Source organism: Micromesistius poutassou, assembly GCF_964030765.1.
Source record: "Micromesistius poutassou genome assembly, chromosome: 24".
NCBI classification, from domain to species: Eukaryota; Metazoa; Chordata; class Actinopteri; order Gadiformes; family Gadidae; genus Micromesistius; species Micromesistius poutassou.
In genome coordinates, this window is record NC_140294.1 from 1823522 (window position 1) to 1844611 (window position 21090).

Below are 21090 nucleotides of genomic sequence, written 5' to 3' on the forward strand. Positions count from 1 at the left end.
TTCGGGGAAGCCCCGGAAACCCGGATAGATCAACACCGATGAATCCCAGGCCAAGTCCACACGTACCAAAACGATCTTTTTTCCCCCGTTTTCCCTGGCATCGTATCAAGAACATTTGCGTCCACACGGATCCATCTCAATACGACTCAACAGCACGCTACTTCATGTTCCAGGCGTATAGGTGGCGCTGTTTTAGTTTTAGAAATTCACCGGAAACGGTCAGTCAAGTAATAAAGCGTTAACGCAACCCTTTTGATCGTCTCAATTGGCGCACGCATGGCTGTTGTTTGTTTGTAAAATGTGGCTTATGTGGTTGTCCATCAGTCTTTTTTGCTCAGCGTGGTGGCACAGGAGCATAATATTTTGCGTAGTGGTGGGCCGTTATCGGCGTTAACGTGCTGCGTTAACGCGAGACTCTTATCGGGCGATAAAAAAAATATCGCCGTTAATCTATTCTCAAAGTTGAACTAACCAGAAGCTGAGTGTTTAATAAAATATACTGTCCATAATCGCGCCATATGCTGGAGACAATGTAGCAATGATAATAGAAACAACTTGGGTGAGCTATGACACGTTTTGGGTTGATCGTAACATCAGAGCGTCGAAATAGTTGGTGTTGTTGTTGTTGTTGTAATAATCCAAATCTTCCTCCGAGCTGCCCGCCTTGGTACGGCGGTAGGCGGACGCGTACCAGCCGTCTGCCGTCAACGCCGCCGCCCTCTAGATTAATTCCAAGATTAATCTAGATTAATCTAGATTAAAAAAATTAATCTATGCCCACCACTAATTTTGCGATAGTAACCCTAATAGGCACAATATCTTCTCCAGCAGGAACATTGTTGTTGTTATGAGACGTCGTCACAGGTTACAAGAGGTGGCTCGAGGGGTGTGGCGATGACATCATCGAAACGCAAGTATGCGTATTGGCCGTCCAGACGAACACTCAAGGGCTGCGTTTGTGAATTTATTCACACTGGGACCAGGTTTCAGAAAAGTCCGTTTGCATGCGATGCGTTTACAGGATTCGTTTGGACGATCGGCCAAAACGATGCAAAACATCTGCGTTTAAACCAAAAAGCGTCTCCGTGTGGATGGCCCCCCAGTTACAGTCGCAGATCACCACCAAATCACCAATCACCATCAAGTCTATTGTTCTGCACCGGCTCTCTTAACTCCAGAAAGAAGAGAATACACATCAACGCATTTGAAGAGGCCACAGCGTGCGCATTGAAGCCCAAAAAGAACGCTCCCATTATTTCCGAGTTCCGACGTACTAGCCCACACCGGCGGCGCCTTGACGCGCGCCGCCCCGCTAAGCTTCACGCCATGTGACGCCACTGTTCTATTCCCTAGCATCGCCGCGCGTGAAAAAGCGCTTTTTAAAGCTATTTTCTACATCCAGGCTTGATACAAGGTCCTGTACATATGGAGATTGTTGATACAGTATATGAATAATTCCACAAGGCAAAATGAATGAGCAATGACAGTGAATAAAGGGACTAAACCGTAAGCAAAGTGCCCGGCAGGACATAAGTAACTATGAATTAATGTGACGATTATTGTAAGCACAAACAGAGGATCATGGGCATCAGGCCCATATATGTAGTCATAAAACATATAATATATAACGTTATGGTAGCCTATACCGACTATGTTTGTTTATCTGCTGCTTTCAAAACATAACCACAACGGTGCCGCAGCGCGACGCTTCCTATTGGAGCTAGGGGCGGCGCCTTGACGCGCGTAAACTGCGCTGCGCTTCGCCGGTGGTGTGTTTGCCGGCTTCATGGAGCGCACTCATGTGCCGTGGGGGAGGAGCCAGGTGTCAGGGAAGGAGAGTAGAGGACGTCATGCTGAGGAAACGAAACCTAAGGTTCATATAAACTACTAACAAAGCAACCGAACCGACGTGGAAGCAGTTCTCTCTTTCAGGAGAAAAGAAAAACGCATTTTGGAAAAAATTGTCTGCCAGACAGAAACAACAACGACAAGGTGAGTAAAGCAGCACAATAATGCAACAATAATGGGATTGCTCAATACATAAACCTTGTCGTCTGTGTCTAGGAATGGCCTCTGCTAACACTACCTGGTCTGAGGAGAACTTTTCATGTTCCATCTGTCTGGATGTGTTCAACAGCCCAGTCACCACACCATGTGGACACAACTTCTGCAGAACCTGTATTACTAAGTTCTGGGATGAACAAGTCCAGTACAAATGTCCCGTTTGCAGCAAGATTTTCGACATAAGACCTGATTTACAGGTCAATACCCTCTTATCAGAGCTGGCTGCTCAGTTTAGAACGACCGTACAGGTAAAAGAGCAGCCTTGTGTTGAACCAGCAGAAGTTCCCTGTGACGTCTGTACTGGGACCCAGTTGAAGGCCGTGAAGTCCTGCCTAGTGTGTTTTGTCTCTTACTGCCAAACCCACCTGGAGCCACATCAGAGAGTCGCAGTCCTGAAGAGACATCGGCTGGTCGAGCCTATGGACCGCCTGGAAGACAGGGTGTGTAAGAAACATGACCGACTCCTGGAGCTCTTTTGCCAGACTGAACAGGTGTGTGTGTGTCAGTCCTGCACAGAGGGTGACCACAGGTCCCATCCTGTTGTACCTCTAAAGGAGGAATATGAAGTGAAGACGGCCCAGCTGAGGAAGATAGAGGCTGATGTTCCGCAGATGATCCAGGAGAGAAAAATAAAGATTAAGGAGATCAAAGACACAGTAGAATTGAGCAAGAAAGTCGCAGACAGAGAGATAGCTGATGGTGTGCAGCTCCTCACTGCTCTGATGCGCTGCATTGAAAAGTGGCAGGATGACTTCAACCAAATGGTTAAAGAGAGACTGAAAACCACAGAGAAACAAGCTGAAGACCTCATCAAAGAGCTGGAGCAGGAAATTGAAGATCTGACCAAAAGAAGCTTAGAGGTGAAGCCACTCTCACACACTAAAGACCACCTCCACTTCCTCCAGGCCTTCAGATCCCTGAAGGATCCTCCACCCACCAGGGACTGGACGGCGGTGGAGGTCCGTCTTCCGTCATACGTACGGACCTTGAGGAGATCCCTGGATCAGCTGGAGGAGACACTGAACATGGAGATGAAGAAGCTGCATGAGGCTGAACTGAAGAGGGTCCAGCAGTATGAAGTAGATGTGACTCTGGATCCTGATACAGCTCATCCCGTGCTCATCCTGTCTGAGGATGGGAAACAAGTACATGATGGAGGTGCAGTGAAGAGACTCCCAGACAACATTAAGAGATTTACACAGCATGTATATGTTCTCACGAGGCAGAGCTTCTCTTCAGGGAGATTTTACTTTGAGGTCCAGGTTAAAGAACATACTGCATGGCGTCTAGGAGTGGCCAGAGAGTCCATCAACAGAAAAGGTTGGATCGTAGTGACCCCTAAGATGGGTTACTGGACTCTTTACTTCGACAAGGATGGGTTGGTGTTCAGAGATGACCCTGCTGTCCGTCTCCCTCTGAGAGCTGAGCTCCAGAAGGTGGGGGTGTTTGTTGATTATGATGAGGGTCTGGTCTCCTTCTATGATGTTGAAGCCAGGGTTCATATCTACTCTGCTACCGGCTGCACCTTTACTGAGCCTCTCTATCCATTCCTCTGCCCAAGTCTCTTTAATTATAAAGTTTTAATCCCTGCCCCCCTGATCATCTCACCTGTCAATCAACCAGACTCTGTCTTTTAATGAAACAAACAAACCACCAAAACAACTGATGTTTCCTGAATAAGAATCTCTACCATGTGAGATCTGAGAGATCTGTATTAATGTTGTACTGCTGACATTTAACAAGGAGAAATTCAATAGGAAATTAACCCTGAATATTATCAATTATAACCCATTGTAAATTATTAGATAACATTATATTCTTCATTATCTGTTTTCTCCAGTTGTTTAAAGGTTTATTGCTATACAAGTGTTAATGGTTGCAGTTACGTATAACTTGTTTTGAGGATGAATGTGTACATCATAATCATCTAAACATTACGATGAGTTTATATCAGAATCATGAATGATAACTCAATGAAATGTAAAAATACTTTTCTGATGTTAATAAAAATGGAGAAAAAGCTGATGAGTCAATGACTTTTAATGTCCACCATACAACAACCCAACATGTGTTCCACACTTACAGAAAGGTCACAGTGACTACATGTAAAGATTCTCTGTACCCTGACTTTGTCTTGTCAGCTCTTCTCTCCTCTCCATCCTCTCATCTTAGTTTCTCCTCTCTCCTTCCTCTCTTCTCTTCCTTATCTCTCCTATCTCTGCTCTCCTTTCAAGCTCATCCAGGATTATGTTATGTTATATTAAGTATTGTCTTGCATACACATTACATGTGTGTAAATACCCGTTTGACTTGTCTTTGCTATAGTCTACTACCTGTGCCCTGGCGCATACAAGCAGCAGTCCCATAATCAGTGTTATGAGCGACACCCAGTGGCGGGGGCGGGTATCACCACAGAGGGGCGGAACCTTCTTTGTGGGCCCCTAATCCTACCATTTTGTAGCAGACCTACACTTAATTTGACTATTTATTTCGTATTGTGAGACCTGATTCTCTTCTATTTTTTTTTTTTTTGCCATTTGTCACATGATTAAGGAACAAACTACATTCTTTCTTTCTTTCTTCATTTCTTTTGATCACCCATTCAGGTAAGAGTCGTCTGCGGTCTCGGTCTCAAACACAGTATTATTTGAATTGCATCGTTGAATAACATGAAGGTGTTAAATTAATGCAACAAGCGTTGGCTCGGCGGTGGGTGTGTGGAGGACAGCCGCAGCAGACAGAGTGGGAGACGTCTTCCGCTGTCGCTCTCCAAGGTGCTGAACTCTGGCTGAGTGATGACGTCACACGCTCCCCTGTGAACGCCCCTTCAGTTCAGCTTCAATAAGAGGAGGACAGGTGTGTCGCATCAGCGCCCAATCAGCAGGGGACCGGGTCACCCTATCACCCTATCAGAGGTGATGCCTGCAACAGCAGGTGTTTCACCTAGAGAGGGAGTCAGCGAATAGAAATAATGCAAACTAATCTATAAATGCTGTAGAAAAGATGTCAAATGATTAATTAAGTCATTTTTTATTTTGATTTTTGAATTCATGAATTCAGTTCCTTCCTGAACTACGAGCCGTTCTGTGGTTCTCTGAGGGCGCGGCACCAACTGCCAAGCTCTACCGGTCGAGCCACCAGGGACTAGAGATTCAAATCACGGAGAGGATTCCTGGAAATATATCTATAGAGAGAGAGAGAGAGAGAGAGAGAGAGAGAGAGAGAGAGAGAGAGAGAGACTTGTTGGTTGGTGTGTGTGTGTGTGTGTGTGTGTGTGTGTGTGTGTGTGTGTGTGTGTGTGTGTGTGTGTGTGTGTGTGTGTGTGTGTGTGAGACAACCCTCCAGTCTAGGTGATAGAGGGCCTAACATAAAGCCACTCAAACATAGGAGGCTTGGGTTCAAGGCTTAACAAAGGGATTTATTGAGACATCAGGGTGAGCATGGGCCAAAATAACAAACATAAGTCTTAGCTTAAACAAAAACAGTCTAATTAAAACCAAAAAGACAAAGGGTAAGCCTAGCTTCCTCACTTTAACAAAAAACAGGAGAAAAATGGGACACCAAACAAAAGGCCACTCACCCCTACCAGCACCTAGGCAAAAATCAGTCAGTCAATCAAAAATGGCCAACCAATGGCCACCAAGGCAACAAACAGCACAAAACCAACAGGCAGTGGCATTGTGAGTAATACACTAGTTAAACACCAATACAAGACACAAGCATAAGTGTCACTAAGACAAGGGACGTAAGACACACAAGCATCCAGCTTGCTGGTGTGTTTGGCCTTCTGGCATTCGGCTTCAAACAGGTGGCACTGACGAGCCTTTAACTGATGGCTTGGCCCTCGTTGCCATGGCTCCTCCAATCAGTGCAGTGGAGTCCCAAACGGCCATTTTGTGTTCCTAAAAACATAGGACAAAAAAAAAAACAGAAAGGGAAAATCCAGAACCCCACAAATACCTTGGAACGTAACACAGGGAAATAAAATACCTTAGATGATGACATCATACAGCCGTCCTAACCAATTTTTTTTTTTTGTGATTCATCCTGGATCAAATCTCAACTTAAATGCATAGCATTTTAAAAACGTATGTAAATATGCCCTCAAATGGCCCTCTATTAAAGACATGCTACTGCACGCGTTAGCTGATACTGGCAGTTCTGGCAGTTATCAGGTTACATGAATCAAATGTTTTGGCTCCACATCAGAGACGGTGAAAACCTGATCTGCAATCAAGCCCCGCCCCTCAATGGAAAACTAGTGTCTACCAGACGTCAGCCAGAATGCATGTTTTACATTCTGATAGTGGGTTAGGGTTAATGTTAGGGATAGGTCCCACTCCAACAGCGTGTTTGGTTTTCCTTTACAACTTGACTGCTAGTTACTTTATTACAGCAACCCTATTGTCCAAAATATGATTCTTATTCTGCCCTTTTTTCTCTGCAGGCTTAATTTGTTCAGGGTGGAATACAAATGATTCTGCTTGATTAAGTGGTGGGAGGATGGGTTTTGGATGGGTCTCTTTTGACACTCGAGCATTTCTCATCATTTTGAACCAAACTAATGACTGCAGTGAAAGATTAACAAAGAGAAGGTCCAGTTATTTCTGAGTTTCATCTGTCTGTTCAGACAACACAGGTAGAAAGGTCTTTAATTGTCTAGTTCTGTAATAACTCTGTAGCTTGATTCAGCTGATCCGTACCATAAGGTGAGTGTTGGGTGATTGGTCACCTGCTTGGCTACGGAGCCATGAGGGAAAGCAGACTCAACCCATTCAGTTGGCTTGAAGGAATAGAAGGAAAGGAAATTATCCCTTTTATTAACCCCTACTATTATTATTATTATTATTATTAAACCACAATACCAGTTTTCCGTCACTTTAGATTCACACACTGTTTGTCCCTGGCACTTAAAGGCTACCCATAATGCACCACCAGTGATAATGCGACATTGTTAACTGCCACGGCACATTTGAGGTTTGTTTCGCTGTCTCTGTGCTGGCATTGACTGTGTTGTCTCTGAATAGTGAACTTGTTGGTTTGGTTCGTCTGCCCTACCCTGAGTCACATGATGCAAATGTTTTATGTGGTTAGAGATGAGCCTTATATAACTACCAGAGTTAAATCAATATTACATCACAAACCATACTAGCACATATAACCTGGAGATACAGGGAGAGGGTTGTTTTTATGAAGACAGAAAGAAGAACACCAGCCTCAGGAAAAGTCAATTCAAGTCAACTTTTTTTCTCTTAATCACAGTTACAGTGGAAGATCACCATTAAATCACCACAATGTCTCTGGTTTTGCACCATCTCTTAGTCTGTTTTTTGTCCTATATTGTGCTTTCAAACATCTTTGAAATCACATCAAGGTTTTTGAAGAACAGCGCATGAATGTCAGGGAACTGTGTGTCCGTTGGGGCGGGGCCAGGTGTTAGGGGAGGAGCCTGGTTTTAGGGGAGGAGAGCAGAGGACGTCTGGTTCAAGAAACTAAACATAACATTCATAGAAACCAAAGCCAACCGACGTGGAAGCAGTTCTCTCATTCAGGAGGAAAATAAAACGCATTTTGAAACAAATAGTCAGAGAGACAGAAACCACAACAAGGTGAGTAAAACAGCACAACCTTGAGAGAAGTTAAAACCGCTCTTCTGGTTATGGAATAACAAAAATAATGGATGATTGCTCAACACATACACCTTGTCGTCTGTGTCTAGGAATGGCCTCTGCTAACACTTCCTGGTCTGAAGAGAACTTTTCATGTTCCATCTGTCTGGATAAATTCAGCAGTCCAGTTACCACACCATGTGGACACAACTTCTGCAGAAACTGTATTACAAAGTACTGGGATGAACAAGTCTCTTACAAATGTCCTGTTTGCAACAAGATTTTTCAAACTAGACCCTTTCTACGAGTCAACACCCTCTTATCAGAGCTGGCAGCTCAGTTTAGAATGTTTGTACGAGTAAAAGAGCAGCCTGGTTTTAACCCAGCAGAAGTTCCCTGTGATGTCTGTACTGGGACCCAGCTGAAGGCTGTGAAGTCCTGCCTAGAGTGTTTTACCTCTTACTGCCAAACCCACCTGGAGCCACATCAGAGAGTCGCAGTCCTGAAGAGACATCAGCTGGTCGAGCCTATGGACTGTCTGGAAGACAGGATGTGTAAGAAACACAATCAACTTCTGAAGCTCTTTTGCATGATTGAACAAGTGTGTGTGTGTCAGTTCTGCACAGAGACAGACCACAAGTTCCACCCTGTTGTACCTCTAAAGGAGGAATATGAAGTGAAGACGGCCCAGCTGGGGAAGATAGAGGCTGAAGTTCAGCAGATGATCCAGGAGAGACAAAAAAATATTCAGGAGATTCAAGACACAGTTAAACGCAGCAAAGCAGACGCAGACAGAGTGATAGCCGATGGTGTGCAGGTCCTCACTGCTCTGATGCGCTGCATTGAAAAGTGCCAGGATGATCTCAACCGAATGGTTAAAGAGAGAATGAATTTCTCAGAGAAACAAGCTGAAGACCTCATCAAAGAGCTGGAGCAGGAAATAGAAGATCTGACCAATAGAAGCTCAGAGGTGAAGCAGCTCTCACACACTAAAGACCACCTCCACTTCCTCCAGGCCTTCAGGTCCCTGAAGGATCCTCCACCCACCAGGGACTGGACGACGGTGGAGGTCCGTCCTCGGTCATACATAGGGACCTTGAGGAGATCCCTGGATCAGCTGGAGGAGACACTGAACATGGAGATTAAGAAGATGTGCGGTGCTGCTGAACTGAAGAGGGTCCAGCAGTATGAAGTAGATGTGACTCTGGATCCTGATACAGCTCATCCCTGTCTCATCCTGTCTGAGGATGGGAAACAATTACATGATGGAGGTGTAGTGAAGAAACTCCCAGACAACCCTAAGAGATTTACACAATATACATGTGTTCTCACGAGGCAGAGCTTCTCCTCAGGGAGATTTTACTTCGAGGTCCAGGTTAAGGACAAGACTCAATGGCGTTTAGGAGTGGTCAGAGGCTCCATCAACAGTAAAGGTCCGATCATATTGACTCCAGAGAAAGGTTTCTGGAATATTTTCTTTGACAAGGATGGGTTGGTATTTAGTGATAACCCTGCTGTCCGTCTCCCTCTGAGAGCTGAGCTCCAGAAGGTGGGGGTGTTTGTTGATTATGATGAGGGTCTGGTCTCCTTCTATGATGTTGAAGCCAGGGTTCATATCTACTCTGCTACTGGCTGCGCCTTTAGAGAGCCTCTCTATCCATTCCTCGGTCCAGGTTTACATAATAGAGGTAGAAACTCTGCCCCCCTGATCATCTTACCTGCCAATCAAACAGACTAAGGCCTTTGTTTGATAATGAAATAATCAAACAACCAAAACAACGAAAGTTGTTTCCTCTACCATGGGAGATCTAAGAGAACTGCATTCATATCCTACTATTCACTGTCATTTAACAAGAGGAAAAATAATTAAGCAACTAACACTGTGTACTATAAAAGGTATTACCCAATATAACTTGTTTCACTATAATGTTAAATATATTTTTTTCTGAATGATTTTTATGTTTTATGTTTAATGATGTAAAATTAGGTTAGCTGAAAATGTGAAATGTTAATTTGGATCACATTATCAATCGTTTTTTAAACCAAAAAGTTATATTTTTTTATTATTTTGAATCATTTTTGACAACACAATACAATTTTTGTATTCTTTTCAGATTTAAATAAAAATGTACTAAAAGTAGAATGGGGGCAATTTCTGTGGAAGAGTTACATTCTCAGTACAATATGTTCAGTAGAATAGGTACATTCTCAGCATGTATTCAGTAGAATAGGTACATTCTCAGTATGTATTCAGTGGAATAGGTACAATCTCAGTACAATATGTATTCAGTAGATTCAGTAGTACCTATCAGTGGGATAAAACAAAAGCAACAGTTGTTGTTTTTTGGCCTGAAAACCTTTTGACAATTGATGGGAATTAAGGAAGGATTCAAATCTAAGAATAATTGCACATTTTTGTAGCTGGTGAGCCAGTTAATGAATTTTTATCTTTACCATGCCAACAACCCAACATGTGTTGGGTTGTGTTACACAAAGCTCCAAATTACTCCATGTGTGTGTGAGCACCGTGATTTTGTCTTCTCAGCTCTCCTCTGAAATTCCTGATTTTGTCCCCATCATCATTTGTTAAATATATATTTTTTTAAATATTGATGGAATGTCTTTATTCCTTCAGTTGTTTCTATTTTATCATATTTTATGTCAGCGATATTGGATATTGTTATCGCTGGGCTGATGTGTAATGCCTATTACTACCGTCAGGGGGAGCACTAGTCCTTCAAACGGTGGACATTCACTCCGTCGACTGGTTCCTGTTACACACTGTAGCCTTTAACATATTTAGACAGTATATCGTAAGCCCAATGATGTAGTATATCTAATTAGACTATTTATTTAATATTGTGAGACATGATTCTCTTTTTTTGCATTTCATCGCATGATTAAGGTATAACTACAGCCACCTGCTACTAATTAATTAATGACTTCCTTAATTACCCACCACCACCGCACCGAGGGAGGAGGAGAAGCTTTCTGTCTTCTTTTTATGTGTTATGTTATTTTAAAGTGTGGTGACGCTGGTCGACCGTTGGAGCTTCAAGAAAAACACGAGCCAAGAAAAAAAAAAAAAAACGATCACTATCTAACACTATCTATCCATGTATTTCATCCGCAGCAGACTGAGTGGGAGACGTCTTCCGCTGTCGCTCTCCAAGGTGCTGAACTCTGGCCGAGTGATGACGTCACACGCTTTGGACAAGCCACCGACCGCGTGGTTTAGGGAATCACCCCTGGTGTACAAACTCCATTTATAAAGGAGTAAGAATGTGAAACACTTTGCAGGAAAAACTACCTGCACCGAATGAGATGAGATAAGAAAAAGAAAACAGAATTGTTGACAGTTTTGGCATTAAAAACAAGACTCGATGTGTGTGGCTATTCTGTCTGGTTCCTAAACCTTCTCTCACCTACAACTATAGAAGATCATATTAGCCAAACTATAACTCACAATACGACCATTAGCAGGCGTTTGTATCCAGAGTGTCCAGTACAAATGGTGTAGAAAAGATGTCAAATTATTAATTGAGTCATTAATAATTTAATTTTTTTAATTAATGAATTCAGTTCCTTCCTGAACTACGGGCCGTTCTGTGGTTCTCTGAGGGCGCGGCACCAACTGCCAAGCTCTACCGGTCGAGCCACCAGGGACCAGAGATTCAAATCACAGAAGATTTCTGGAAATATATCTATAGAGAGAGATAGAGAGAGAGACACACACACACACACACACACTTGTTGGTTGGGGTGTGCGTGTGTGTGTGTGTGTGTGTGTGACAACCCTCCAGTCTAGGTGATAGAGGGCCTAACATAAAGCCACTCAAACAGAGGAGGCTTGGGTTCAAAGCTTAACAAAGGGATTTATTGAGACATCAGGGTGAGCATGGGCCAAAATAACAAACATAAGTCTTAGCTTAAACAAAAACAGTCTAATTAAAACCAAAAAAACAAAGGGTAAGCCTAGTTTCCTCACTTTAACAAAAAACAGGAGAAAAATGGGACACCAAACAAAAGGCCACTCACTCCTACCAGCACCTAAGCAAAAATCAGTCAGTCAATCAAAAATGGCCAACCAATGGCCACCAAGGCAACAAACAGCACAAAACCAACAGGCAGTGGCATTGTGAGTAATACACTAGTTCAACACCAATACAAGACACAAGCATAAGTGTCACTAAGACAAGGGACGTAAGACACACAAGCATCCAGCTTGCTGGTGTGTTTGGCCTTCTGGCATTGGGCTTCAAACAGGTGGCACTGACGAGCCTTTAACTGATGGCTTGGCCCTCGTTGCCATGGCTCCTCCAATCAGTGCAGTGGCGTCCCCAACGGCCATTTTGTGTTCCTAAAAACATAGGACAAAAAAAAAACAGAAAGGGAAAATCCAGAACCCCACAAATACCTTGGAACGTAACACAGGGAAATAAAATACCTTAGATCAGGGTTTCTCAACGGGGGCGGCAGCGCCCCCTGGGGGGCGTTCGTAGAACCTAGGGGGGCGCTGGGAACGAACACGGGGGCGTCACAACTTCGCTTGTGTAGTGGTCATTATTTTGAACTTTTTAAACTTTCATGGTTTTCAAATATTTTCGGTGCAAAAATAGGATAAATGAAATAAAAAGCCTATCTTCATATGGGTTTCTAACCCCTCTATCGTCTCATCTACTTTTTACTTTATGCTCAGTACCGGCGTGATCGCCATGGTAACGCCGATAAACAAATCAACCTCATCGCAGCAGCGTGGTGCTTTCCGAAACTATTTCGCCCTCCCCTGACTTCCACTGGTTGGTTTGCGGGACATGCAAAGCAAGCGGTGGATGGGGCATTACACTAAGCAACATGAATCTCATCCATATTACATAGTAAGGCAACATAAGACGTGAATAAAGCTAACGCCGCTTAGCATGCTAATTGTAAACAATAGAACGTGCGCATTACGTGTAGACCACCGCAACGTCGCTCATTACGTCTGTGAACCGATAAACACTTTCATAAGGTACGCACACCAACCGGCACATACTCATTTAACACTGATGTTACAGGCGCTTAACTTGTATAGTAACAAACTACTTTAATTACTATTTGGCCGCAAACTTAAACGTCCTACTCGCCAACTCAGAACGAAGCGGATAAAGGCTGCACATGCACAGCGTTGCTAGGCAACGTCACATAAACAAAGGGAGTCTTTCGTACACATATTGAACCCAAGTTCGCGGGTTAACAGTTCAATAACCAATAAAAATGTACACAAGCACTGTTACGTATTAAACTTCAATAGCTGAATAATAAAACCTTTTAATAAAACTCTGAATACACATTTTCTTGTCCAGAAGAAACCAAAACGGCACAGAAGTTTTTTATTCAAGCAATGTAGCACGAGTTGGAGTGGAGTTGGTTAGGAACAATAATATTGGGGGGGGGGGGGGGGGGGGGGCGCCAGAGGATCAGGGTAAGGTAAGGGGGGCATTTGCTCAAAAAAGGTTGAGAAACACTGCCTTAGATGAAAAACGTATGTAAATATGCCCTCAAATGGCCCTCTATTAAACACATGCTACTGCACGCATTAGCTGATACTGGCAGTTCTGGCGGTTATCAGATTACATGAATCAAATGTTTTGGCTCCACATCAGAGACGGTGAAAACCTGATCTGCAATCAAGCCCCGCCCCTCAATGGAAAACTAGTGTCTACCAGACGTCAGCCAGAATGCATGTTTTACATTCTGATAGTGGGTTAGGGTTAATGTTAGGGATAGGTCCCGCTCCAACAGCGTGTTTGGTTTTCCTTTACAACTTGACTGCTAGTTACTTTATTACAGCAACCCCATTGTCCAAAATATGGTTCTTATTCTGCCCTTTTTGCTCTGCAGGCTTAATTTGTTCAGAATGGAATAAAATGATTTTGCTTGATTAATTGGTGGGAGGATGGGTTTTGGATGGGTCTCTTTTGACACTTGAGCATTTCTCATCATTTTGAACGAAACTAATGACTGCAGTGAAAGATTAACAAAGAGAAGGTCCAGTTATTGTTGTTCTGATTTTCATCTGTCTGTTCAGACAATACAGGTAGAAAGGTCTTTAATTGTCTAGTTCTGTAATAACTCTGTAGCTTGATTCAGCTGATCCGTACCATAAGGTGAGTGTACTGTGATTGGTCACCTGCTTTGCTACGGAGCCAGGAGGGAAAGCAGACTCAACCCATTCAGTTGGCTTGAAGGAATAGAAGGAAATCCATGGACTGAAATTATCCTTTTTATTATTACCCCTACTACTATTATTATTATTATTATTATTATTATTATTAAACCACAATACCAGTTTTCCATCACTTTAGATTTACACACTGTTTGTCCCTGGCACTTAAAGGTTACCCAAAATGCACCACCAGTGATAATGCGACATTGTTAACTGCCACGGCACATTTGAGGTTTGTTTCGCTGTCTCTGTGCTGGCATTGACTGTGTTGTCTCTGAATAGTGAACTTGTTGGTTTGGCTCGTCTGCCCTACCCTGAGTCACATGATGCAAATGTTTTATGTGGTTAGAGATGAGCCTTATATAACTAACTACCAGAGTTAAATCAATATTACATATATTGTAATATTGTAATATTACAATATTACAATATTACACAAACCATACCAGCACAAATAACCTGGACATACAGGGAGAGGGTTGTTTTTATGAAGACAGAAAGAAAAACACCAGCCTCAGGAAAAGTCATTTCAAGCCAACTTTTTTTCTCTTAATCGCAGTTACAGTGGAAAATCACCATTAAATCACCACAATGTCTCTGGTTTTGCACCATCTCTTGGTCTGTGTTTTGTCCTATATTGTGCTTTCAAACATCTTTGAAATCACATCAATGTTTTTGAAGAACAGCGCATGAATGTCAGGGAACTGTGTGTCCGTTGGGGCGGGGCCAGGTGTTAGGGGAGGAGCCAGGTGTTAGGGGAGGAGAGCAGAGGACGTCTGGTTCAAGAAACTAAACGTAACATTCATAGAAACCAAAGCCAACCGACGTGGAAGCAGTTCTCTCATTCAGGAGGAAAATAAAACGCATTTTGAAACAAATAGTCAGAGAGACAGAAACCACAACAAGGTGAGTAAAACAGCACAACCTTGAGAGAAGTTAAAACCGCTCTTCTGGTTATGGAATAACAAAAATAATGGATGATTGCTCAACACATACACCTTGTCGTCTGTGTCTAGGAATGGCCTCTGCTAACACTTCCTGGTCTGAGGAGAACTTTTCATGTTCCATCTGTCTGGATGTGTTCAGCAGTCCAGTCACCACACCATGTGGACACAACTTCTGCAGAACCTGTATTACAAAGTTCTGGGATGAACAAGTCTCGTACAAATGTCCTGTTTGCAACAAGATTTTTCAAACTAGACCCTTTCTACGAGTCAACACCCTCTTATCAGAGCTGGCAGCTCAGTTTAGAATGTCTGTACGAGTAAAAGAGAAGCCTGGTTTTAACCCAGCAGAAGTTCCCTGTGACGTCTGTACTGGGACCCAGCTGAAGGCTGTGAAGTCCTGCCTAGAGTGTTTTACCTCTTACTGCCAAACCCACCTGGAGCCACATCAGAGAGTCGCAGTCCTGAAGAGACATCAGCTGGTCGAGCCTATGGACTGTCTGGAAGACAGGATGTGTAAGAAACACAATCAACTTCTGAAGCTCTTTTGCATGATTGAACAAGTGTGTGTGTGTCAGTTCTGCACAGAGACAGACCACAAGTTCCACCCTGTTGTACCTCTAAAGGAGGAATATGAAGTGAAGACGGCCCAGCTGGGGAAGATAGAGGCTGAAGTTCAGCAGATGATCCATGAGAGAAAACTAAAGATTAAGGAGATCAAAGACACGGTAGACATTAGCAAGAAAGATGCAGACAGAGAGATAGCCGATGGTGTACAGATCCTCACTGCTCTGATGCACCACATAGAAAAGTGCCGGGATGAATTCTATCGAACGGTTAGAGAGAAACATAAATCCACAGAGAAACAAGCTGAAGGCCTCATCAAAGAGCTGGAGCAGGAAATAGAAGATCTGACCAATAGAAGCTCAGAGGTGAAGCAGCTCTCACACACTAAAGACCACCTCCACTTCCTCCAGGCCTTCAGGTCCCTGAAGGATCCTCCACCCACCAGGGACTGGACGACGGTGGAGGTCCGTCCTCTGTCATACATAGGGACCTTGAGGAGATCCCTGGATCAGCTGGAGGAGACACTGAACATGGAGATGAAGAAGCTGCGTGACGCTGAACTGAAGAGTGTACAGCAGTATGAAGTAGATCTGACTCTGGATCCTGATACAGCTCATCCCCTGCTCATCCTGTCTGAGGATGGGAAACAAGTACATGATGGAGGTGTAAGGAAGAAACTCCCAGACAACCCTAAGAGATTTACAGCGTGTGTATGTGTTCTCACGAGGCAGAGCTTCTCCACAGGGAGATTTTACTTTGAGGTCCAGATTAAAGACAAGACTGCATGGTATTTGGGAGTGGCCAGAGAATCCATCAACAGAAAAGGTGGGACCACGCGGACCCCTGAGCCGGGTTACTGGATTCTCTACTACTACAAGGATGGGTTTGTATTTAAAGATAACCCTTCTGTCCATCTCCCTCTGAGAGCTGAGCTCCAGAAGGTGGGGGTGTTTGTTGATTGTGATGAGGGTCTGGTCTCCTTCTATGATGTGGAAGCCAGGGTTCATATCTGCTCTGCTACTGGCTGCACCTTTAGTGAGCCTCTCTATCCATTTCTCTGCCCAGGCCGCCATGATTATGAAAGTAACAACTCCGCCCCCCTAATCATCTCACCTGTCAATCAAACAGACTAGGAGCTTTGTTTGATAATGAAATAGTCAACAACCAAAACAACTAATGTTGTTTCTTGAATAAGAATCTCTTCCATGTGAGATCTGAGAGAACTGCATTACTGTCTTACTGCTGTCATTTAACAAAGAGAAATTCAGTAGGAAGTTAACCCTGACTATTATAAATGATAACCCATTGTAAATCATTAGATAACATTTTCTTCATTGTCTGTTTTCTCCAGTTTTTTAAAGGTTTACTGCTATACAATTGTTTATGGTTGCAGTTATGTATAACTACTTTCAGGGATGGATGTGCTTCATAATAATCAAATCATTACTTTACTTCTGAATCATGACGACACAATAAAATGTATGAATGTATGACTTTTATGATTTAAATAAAAATGGAAAAACAGCTGATGAGTCGATTTACTTTTAATGTCCACCATACAACAACCCAACATGTGTAACACACTAACACTAAGGACACTCATCCAGGATTGTGTTAAGTATTGTCTTGCTGCTGCATACACATTACATGTGTGTGAATACCCATTTGACGTGTCTTTGCTATAGTCTACTACCTGTGCCCTAGGCAGGGCATACAAGCAGCAGTCCTATAATCAGTGTTCTGAGCGACACCCAGTGGCAGGAGCGGGTATCACCACAGAGGGGCGGGACGTTCTTTGTGTCCCCGACCTATTGTTACCAGCAGGGGGTGCACTAGTACTTCAAACGAGGCAAACTCTCCCAAAGCAAAAGGAAATCCCCCCTACCAGACTGTATCGCTGTCTGCTGCTCTCAGCTCTGCTGCTCGTGTTTGCACTGTGCGCGTACACATCGGGGAGAGTTCCTACAGCAGCGTAGCGCCAATAAACAGCTCTTTGCTCTCTGTCTGTTTTTGTTGAAACTCGGATCTGGTTGGATAAAAAGCATTCGGGGAAGCCCCGGAAACCCGGGTCTATAAAGCCGGTTAATCACCGTTACAGTCGAAAATCCACACTAAATCCCCACAATGTCCCTCATTTTGCACCAGCTCTCTTTTAATTCCAGAAAGAAGAGAACACACATCAACGCATTTATAGTACCCGACACAGTGCATGGATGAAGTGCACCCATGTGCGGAGCAAGGAGTTAGGGGAGGAGCTAAGTGTGCAGGCAGTTCACTCGTTCAGGAGGGAAAGAAAAACACTTTAGAGTAAATAGTCTGAGAGACAGAAACAACAACAAGGTGAGTAAAACAGCACAACTTTCAGAGAGGTTAAAACCTCTTTTCACGTTATAGTATTAAACAAGTTATGGATGTGCTCGTTACATAAACCTTACCGTCTGTGTCTAGGAATGGCCTCTGCTAGCACTTCCTGGTCTGAAGAGAACTTTTCATGTTCCATCTGTCTGGATGTGTTCAGCAGCCCAGTTACCACACCATGTGGCCACAACTTCTGCAGAACCTGTATTACAAAGTTCTGGGATGAACAAGTCCAGTACAAATGTCCTGTTTGCAACAAGATTTTCGACATAAGACCTGACCTACAGGTCAATACCCTCTTATCAGAGCTGGCTGCTCAGTTTAGAAAAACTGTACGAGTAAGAGAGCAGCCTTGTGTTGAACCAGCAGAAGTTCCCTGTGACGTCTGCACTGGGACACAGCTGAAGGCTGTGAAGTCCTGCCTAGTGTGTCTGATCTCTTACTGCCAAACCCACCTGGAGCCACATCAGAGAGTCGCAGGCCTGAAGAAACATCGGCTGGTCGAGCCTATGGACCGTCTGGAAGACAGGATGTGTAAGATACATACCCGACTTCTGGAGTTCTTCTGCAAGACTGAACAGGTGTGTGTGTGTCAGTTCTGCACAGAGACAGACCACAAGTCCCATCCTGTTGTACCTCTAAAGGAGGAATATGAAGTGAAGACAGCCCAGCTGGGGAAGATAGAGGCTGAAGTTCAGCAGATGATCCAGGAGAGACAAAAGAATATTCAGGAGATTAAAGACACAGTTAAACGCAGCAAAGCAGACGCAGACAGAGAGATAGCCGATGGTGGTCAGGTCCTCACTGCTCTGATGCGCTGCATTGAAAAGTGGCAGGATGATCTCAACCAAATGGTTAAAGAGAGAGTGAAATCCACAGAGAAACAAGCTGAAGACCTCATCAAAGAGCTGGAGCAAGAAATAGAAGATCTGACCAAAAGAAGCTCAGAGGTGAATCAGCTCTCACATACTGAAGACCACCTCCACTTCCTCCAGACCTTCAGATCCCTGAAGAATCCTCCACCCACCAGGGACTGGACGACAGTGGAGGTCCGTCCTCCGTCATACGTAGGGACCTTGAGGAGATCCCTGGATCAGCTGGAGGAGACACTGAACATGGAGATGAAGAAGCTGTGTGGTGATGCTGAATTGAAGAGGGTCCAGCAGTATGAAGTAGATGTGACTCTGGATCCTGATACAGCTCATCGCCGTCTCATCCTGTCTGAGGATGGGAAACAAGTACATGATGGAGATGTAGTGAAGGAACTCTCAGACAACCCTAAAAGATTTACAAAGTATATGTATGTTCTCACGAGGCAGAGCTTCTCCTCAGGGAGATTTTACTTTGAGGTCCAGGTTAAAGACAAGACTTCATGGTGGTTAGGAGTGGCCAGAGAGTCCATCGACAGAAAAGGTCAGAAAATATCGACCCCTGAGAATTCTTTATGGACTCTTCACTCCTATAAGGATGGGTTTATATTTCAGGATAATCCTGATGTCTGTCTCCCTCTGAGAGCTGAGCTCCAGAAGGTGGGGGTGTTTGTTGATTATGATGACGGTCTGGTCTCCTTCTATGATGTGGAAGCCAGGGTTCATATCTACTCTGCTACTGGCTGCACCTTTACTGAGCCTCTCTATCCAATCCTCTGCCCAGGTCTCCATAATTATGAAGGTAACAACTCTGCCCCCCTGATCATCACACCTGTCAATCAAACAGACTAGGGCCTTTGTTTGATAATAAAATAATCAAACAACCAAAACAACTAATGTTGTTTCCTGAATTAGAATCTCTACTATGTGAGATCTGAGAGAACTGTATTAATGTTGTACTGCTGTCATTTAACAAGGAAGAATTCAGTAGGAAGTGATCCCTGACTATTGTAAATTATAACCCATTGTAAATCATTAGATAACATTATATTCTTCATTGTCTCTTTTTCATTGTTTTTAAAGGTTTACTGCTATACAATTGTTTATGGTTGCAGTTATGTATAACTAGTTTCAGGGATTGATGTGCATCATAATAATCAAATCATTACTTTACTTCTGAATCATGAATGAAGACACAATAAAATGTATTAATGTATGACAACACTTTTATTATTTAAATAAAAATGGAAAAACAGCTGATGAGTCGACTTACTTTTAATGTCCACCATGCAACAACCCAACATGTGTAACACACTTACACAAAGGTCACAGTGACTACATGTAAAGATTCTCCTCATGTGTGTGAGTGACCGTGACTTTGTCTTGTCGTCTCTCCTCTCCATCCTCTCCTCTTAGTTTCTCCTCTCTCCTTCCTCTCTCTTCTCTTCCTCCTCTCTCCTATCTCTGCTTTCTAGCTCATCCAGGATTGTGTTAAGTATTGTCTTGCATACACATTAAACGTGTTTACAAATTACCGGCGGCAGAAGAGGCAGTCGGACCGATTTGGTCGTGGCCGATTCAACGTGTGCAATCGGCTGATAAGAACACAGGCGGCTTGAAAAAGATCACCGACGGCTTTGACGACGACCGACCGAACAGCACACACCGAACAGACTCAGGTCACCGAGCTCGCCAGACTGTCCGACGGCCGATAATCTAGTTGGTGTGTCAGGGCCATACGGAGCATGAATTAATCCTCTGATGGTAGAAGTGATAATTCACTGACACTAGAGTTCTTCAATATGGCAGCTAGTGTGGTCCACTAGGGTCACTTCACTAGAATTATTTAACATACTCTGAATAGCCAGTGTCTCTGCCCCGGAACTGCAGCTCATTTATTACCACACACACACACAGACACACACACACACACACACACACACATACACACACACACACATACACACACACACACACACACACACACACATGAAACGAAACTAAAGGAGGTTGAAACATCGTGGGAGGATACACTCTCTCTAGTGCAGGGCGAGCAGCACACTGCGTCCGTCTGTCCTCCGTCTCTAGATTTGTGTTCCCCAAAGACTACGGTTGTCATGTGAGTCCGCAGACTGGCAGAGTGGCGCACGTCACTGGTTAAATGTGCCCTGCTCAATGGTTTAGTGATCGCTTCAGGTTGAAAGCATCGTGTAGTGGGGCCCTAGCTTTAGACGGGGCCCCACACTGAGGTTACTGGACAGAAATAGACAGATTCAAACTCTAAACCCTGTTTCACTCTGTGTTGCTTTTACTCATTTGTTTGTTTGTTGGTTTGTTTGGGCGTCCCCACGGTGATCACCGTGACAACGCTGAGCATCAGGCACCAGGAACTCGCCGCCCAGGGTGGCGTCCGCCACTGCCATGGGCTGGTTCATCAGCGCGTGCCACGCCGGCCTTCGTCTTCTCCGCGC

General features: G+C 43.9%; 2 protein-coding genes across 2 annotated transcripts; both read left to right on the forward strand.

Moving 5' to 3' along the window:
• Nucleotides 1-1901: 1901 nt before the first annotated feature.
• On the forward strand, nt 1902-9618 carry LOC311369746 (uncharacterized protein). Its single transcript, XM_084487955.1, has 4 exons — nt 1902-1992; nt 2065-3692; nt 4896-4920; nt 7784-9618. The coding sequence occupies exons 2-4, from the start codon at nt 2067-2069 to the stop codon at nt 9409-9411; spliced, it is 3279 nt and encodes a 1092-aa protein (XP_084344081.1). The 5' UTR covers nt 1902-1992; nt 2065-2066; the 3' UTR covers nt 9412-9618.
• Nucleotides 9619-14899: 5281 nt separating this feature from the next.
• On the forward strand, nt 14900-19735 carry LOC311369747 (uncharacterized protein; the record flags this gene model as incomplete). The annotated part of the gene is made up of 2 exons (XM_084487956.1): nt 14900-16514; nt 17841-19735. The coding sequence occupies 2 exons, from the start codon at nt 14900-14902 to the stop codon at nt 19469-19471; spliced, it is 3246 nt and encodes a 1081-aa protein (XP_084344082.1). The 3' UTR covers nt 19472-19735.
• Between the last annotated feature and the right edge of the window lie 1355 nt (nt 19736-21090).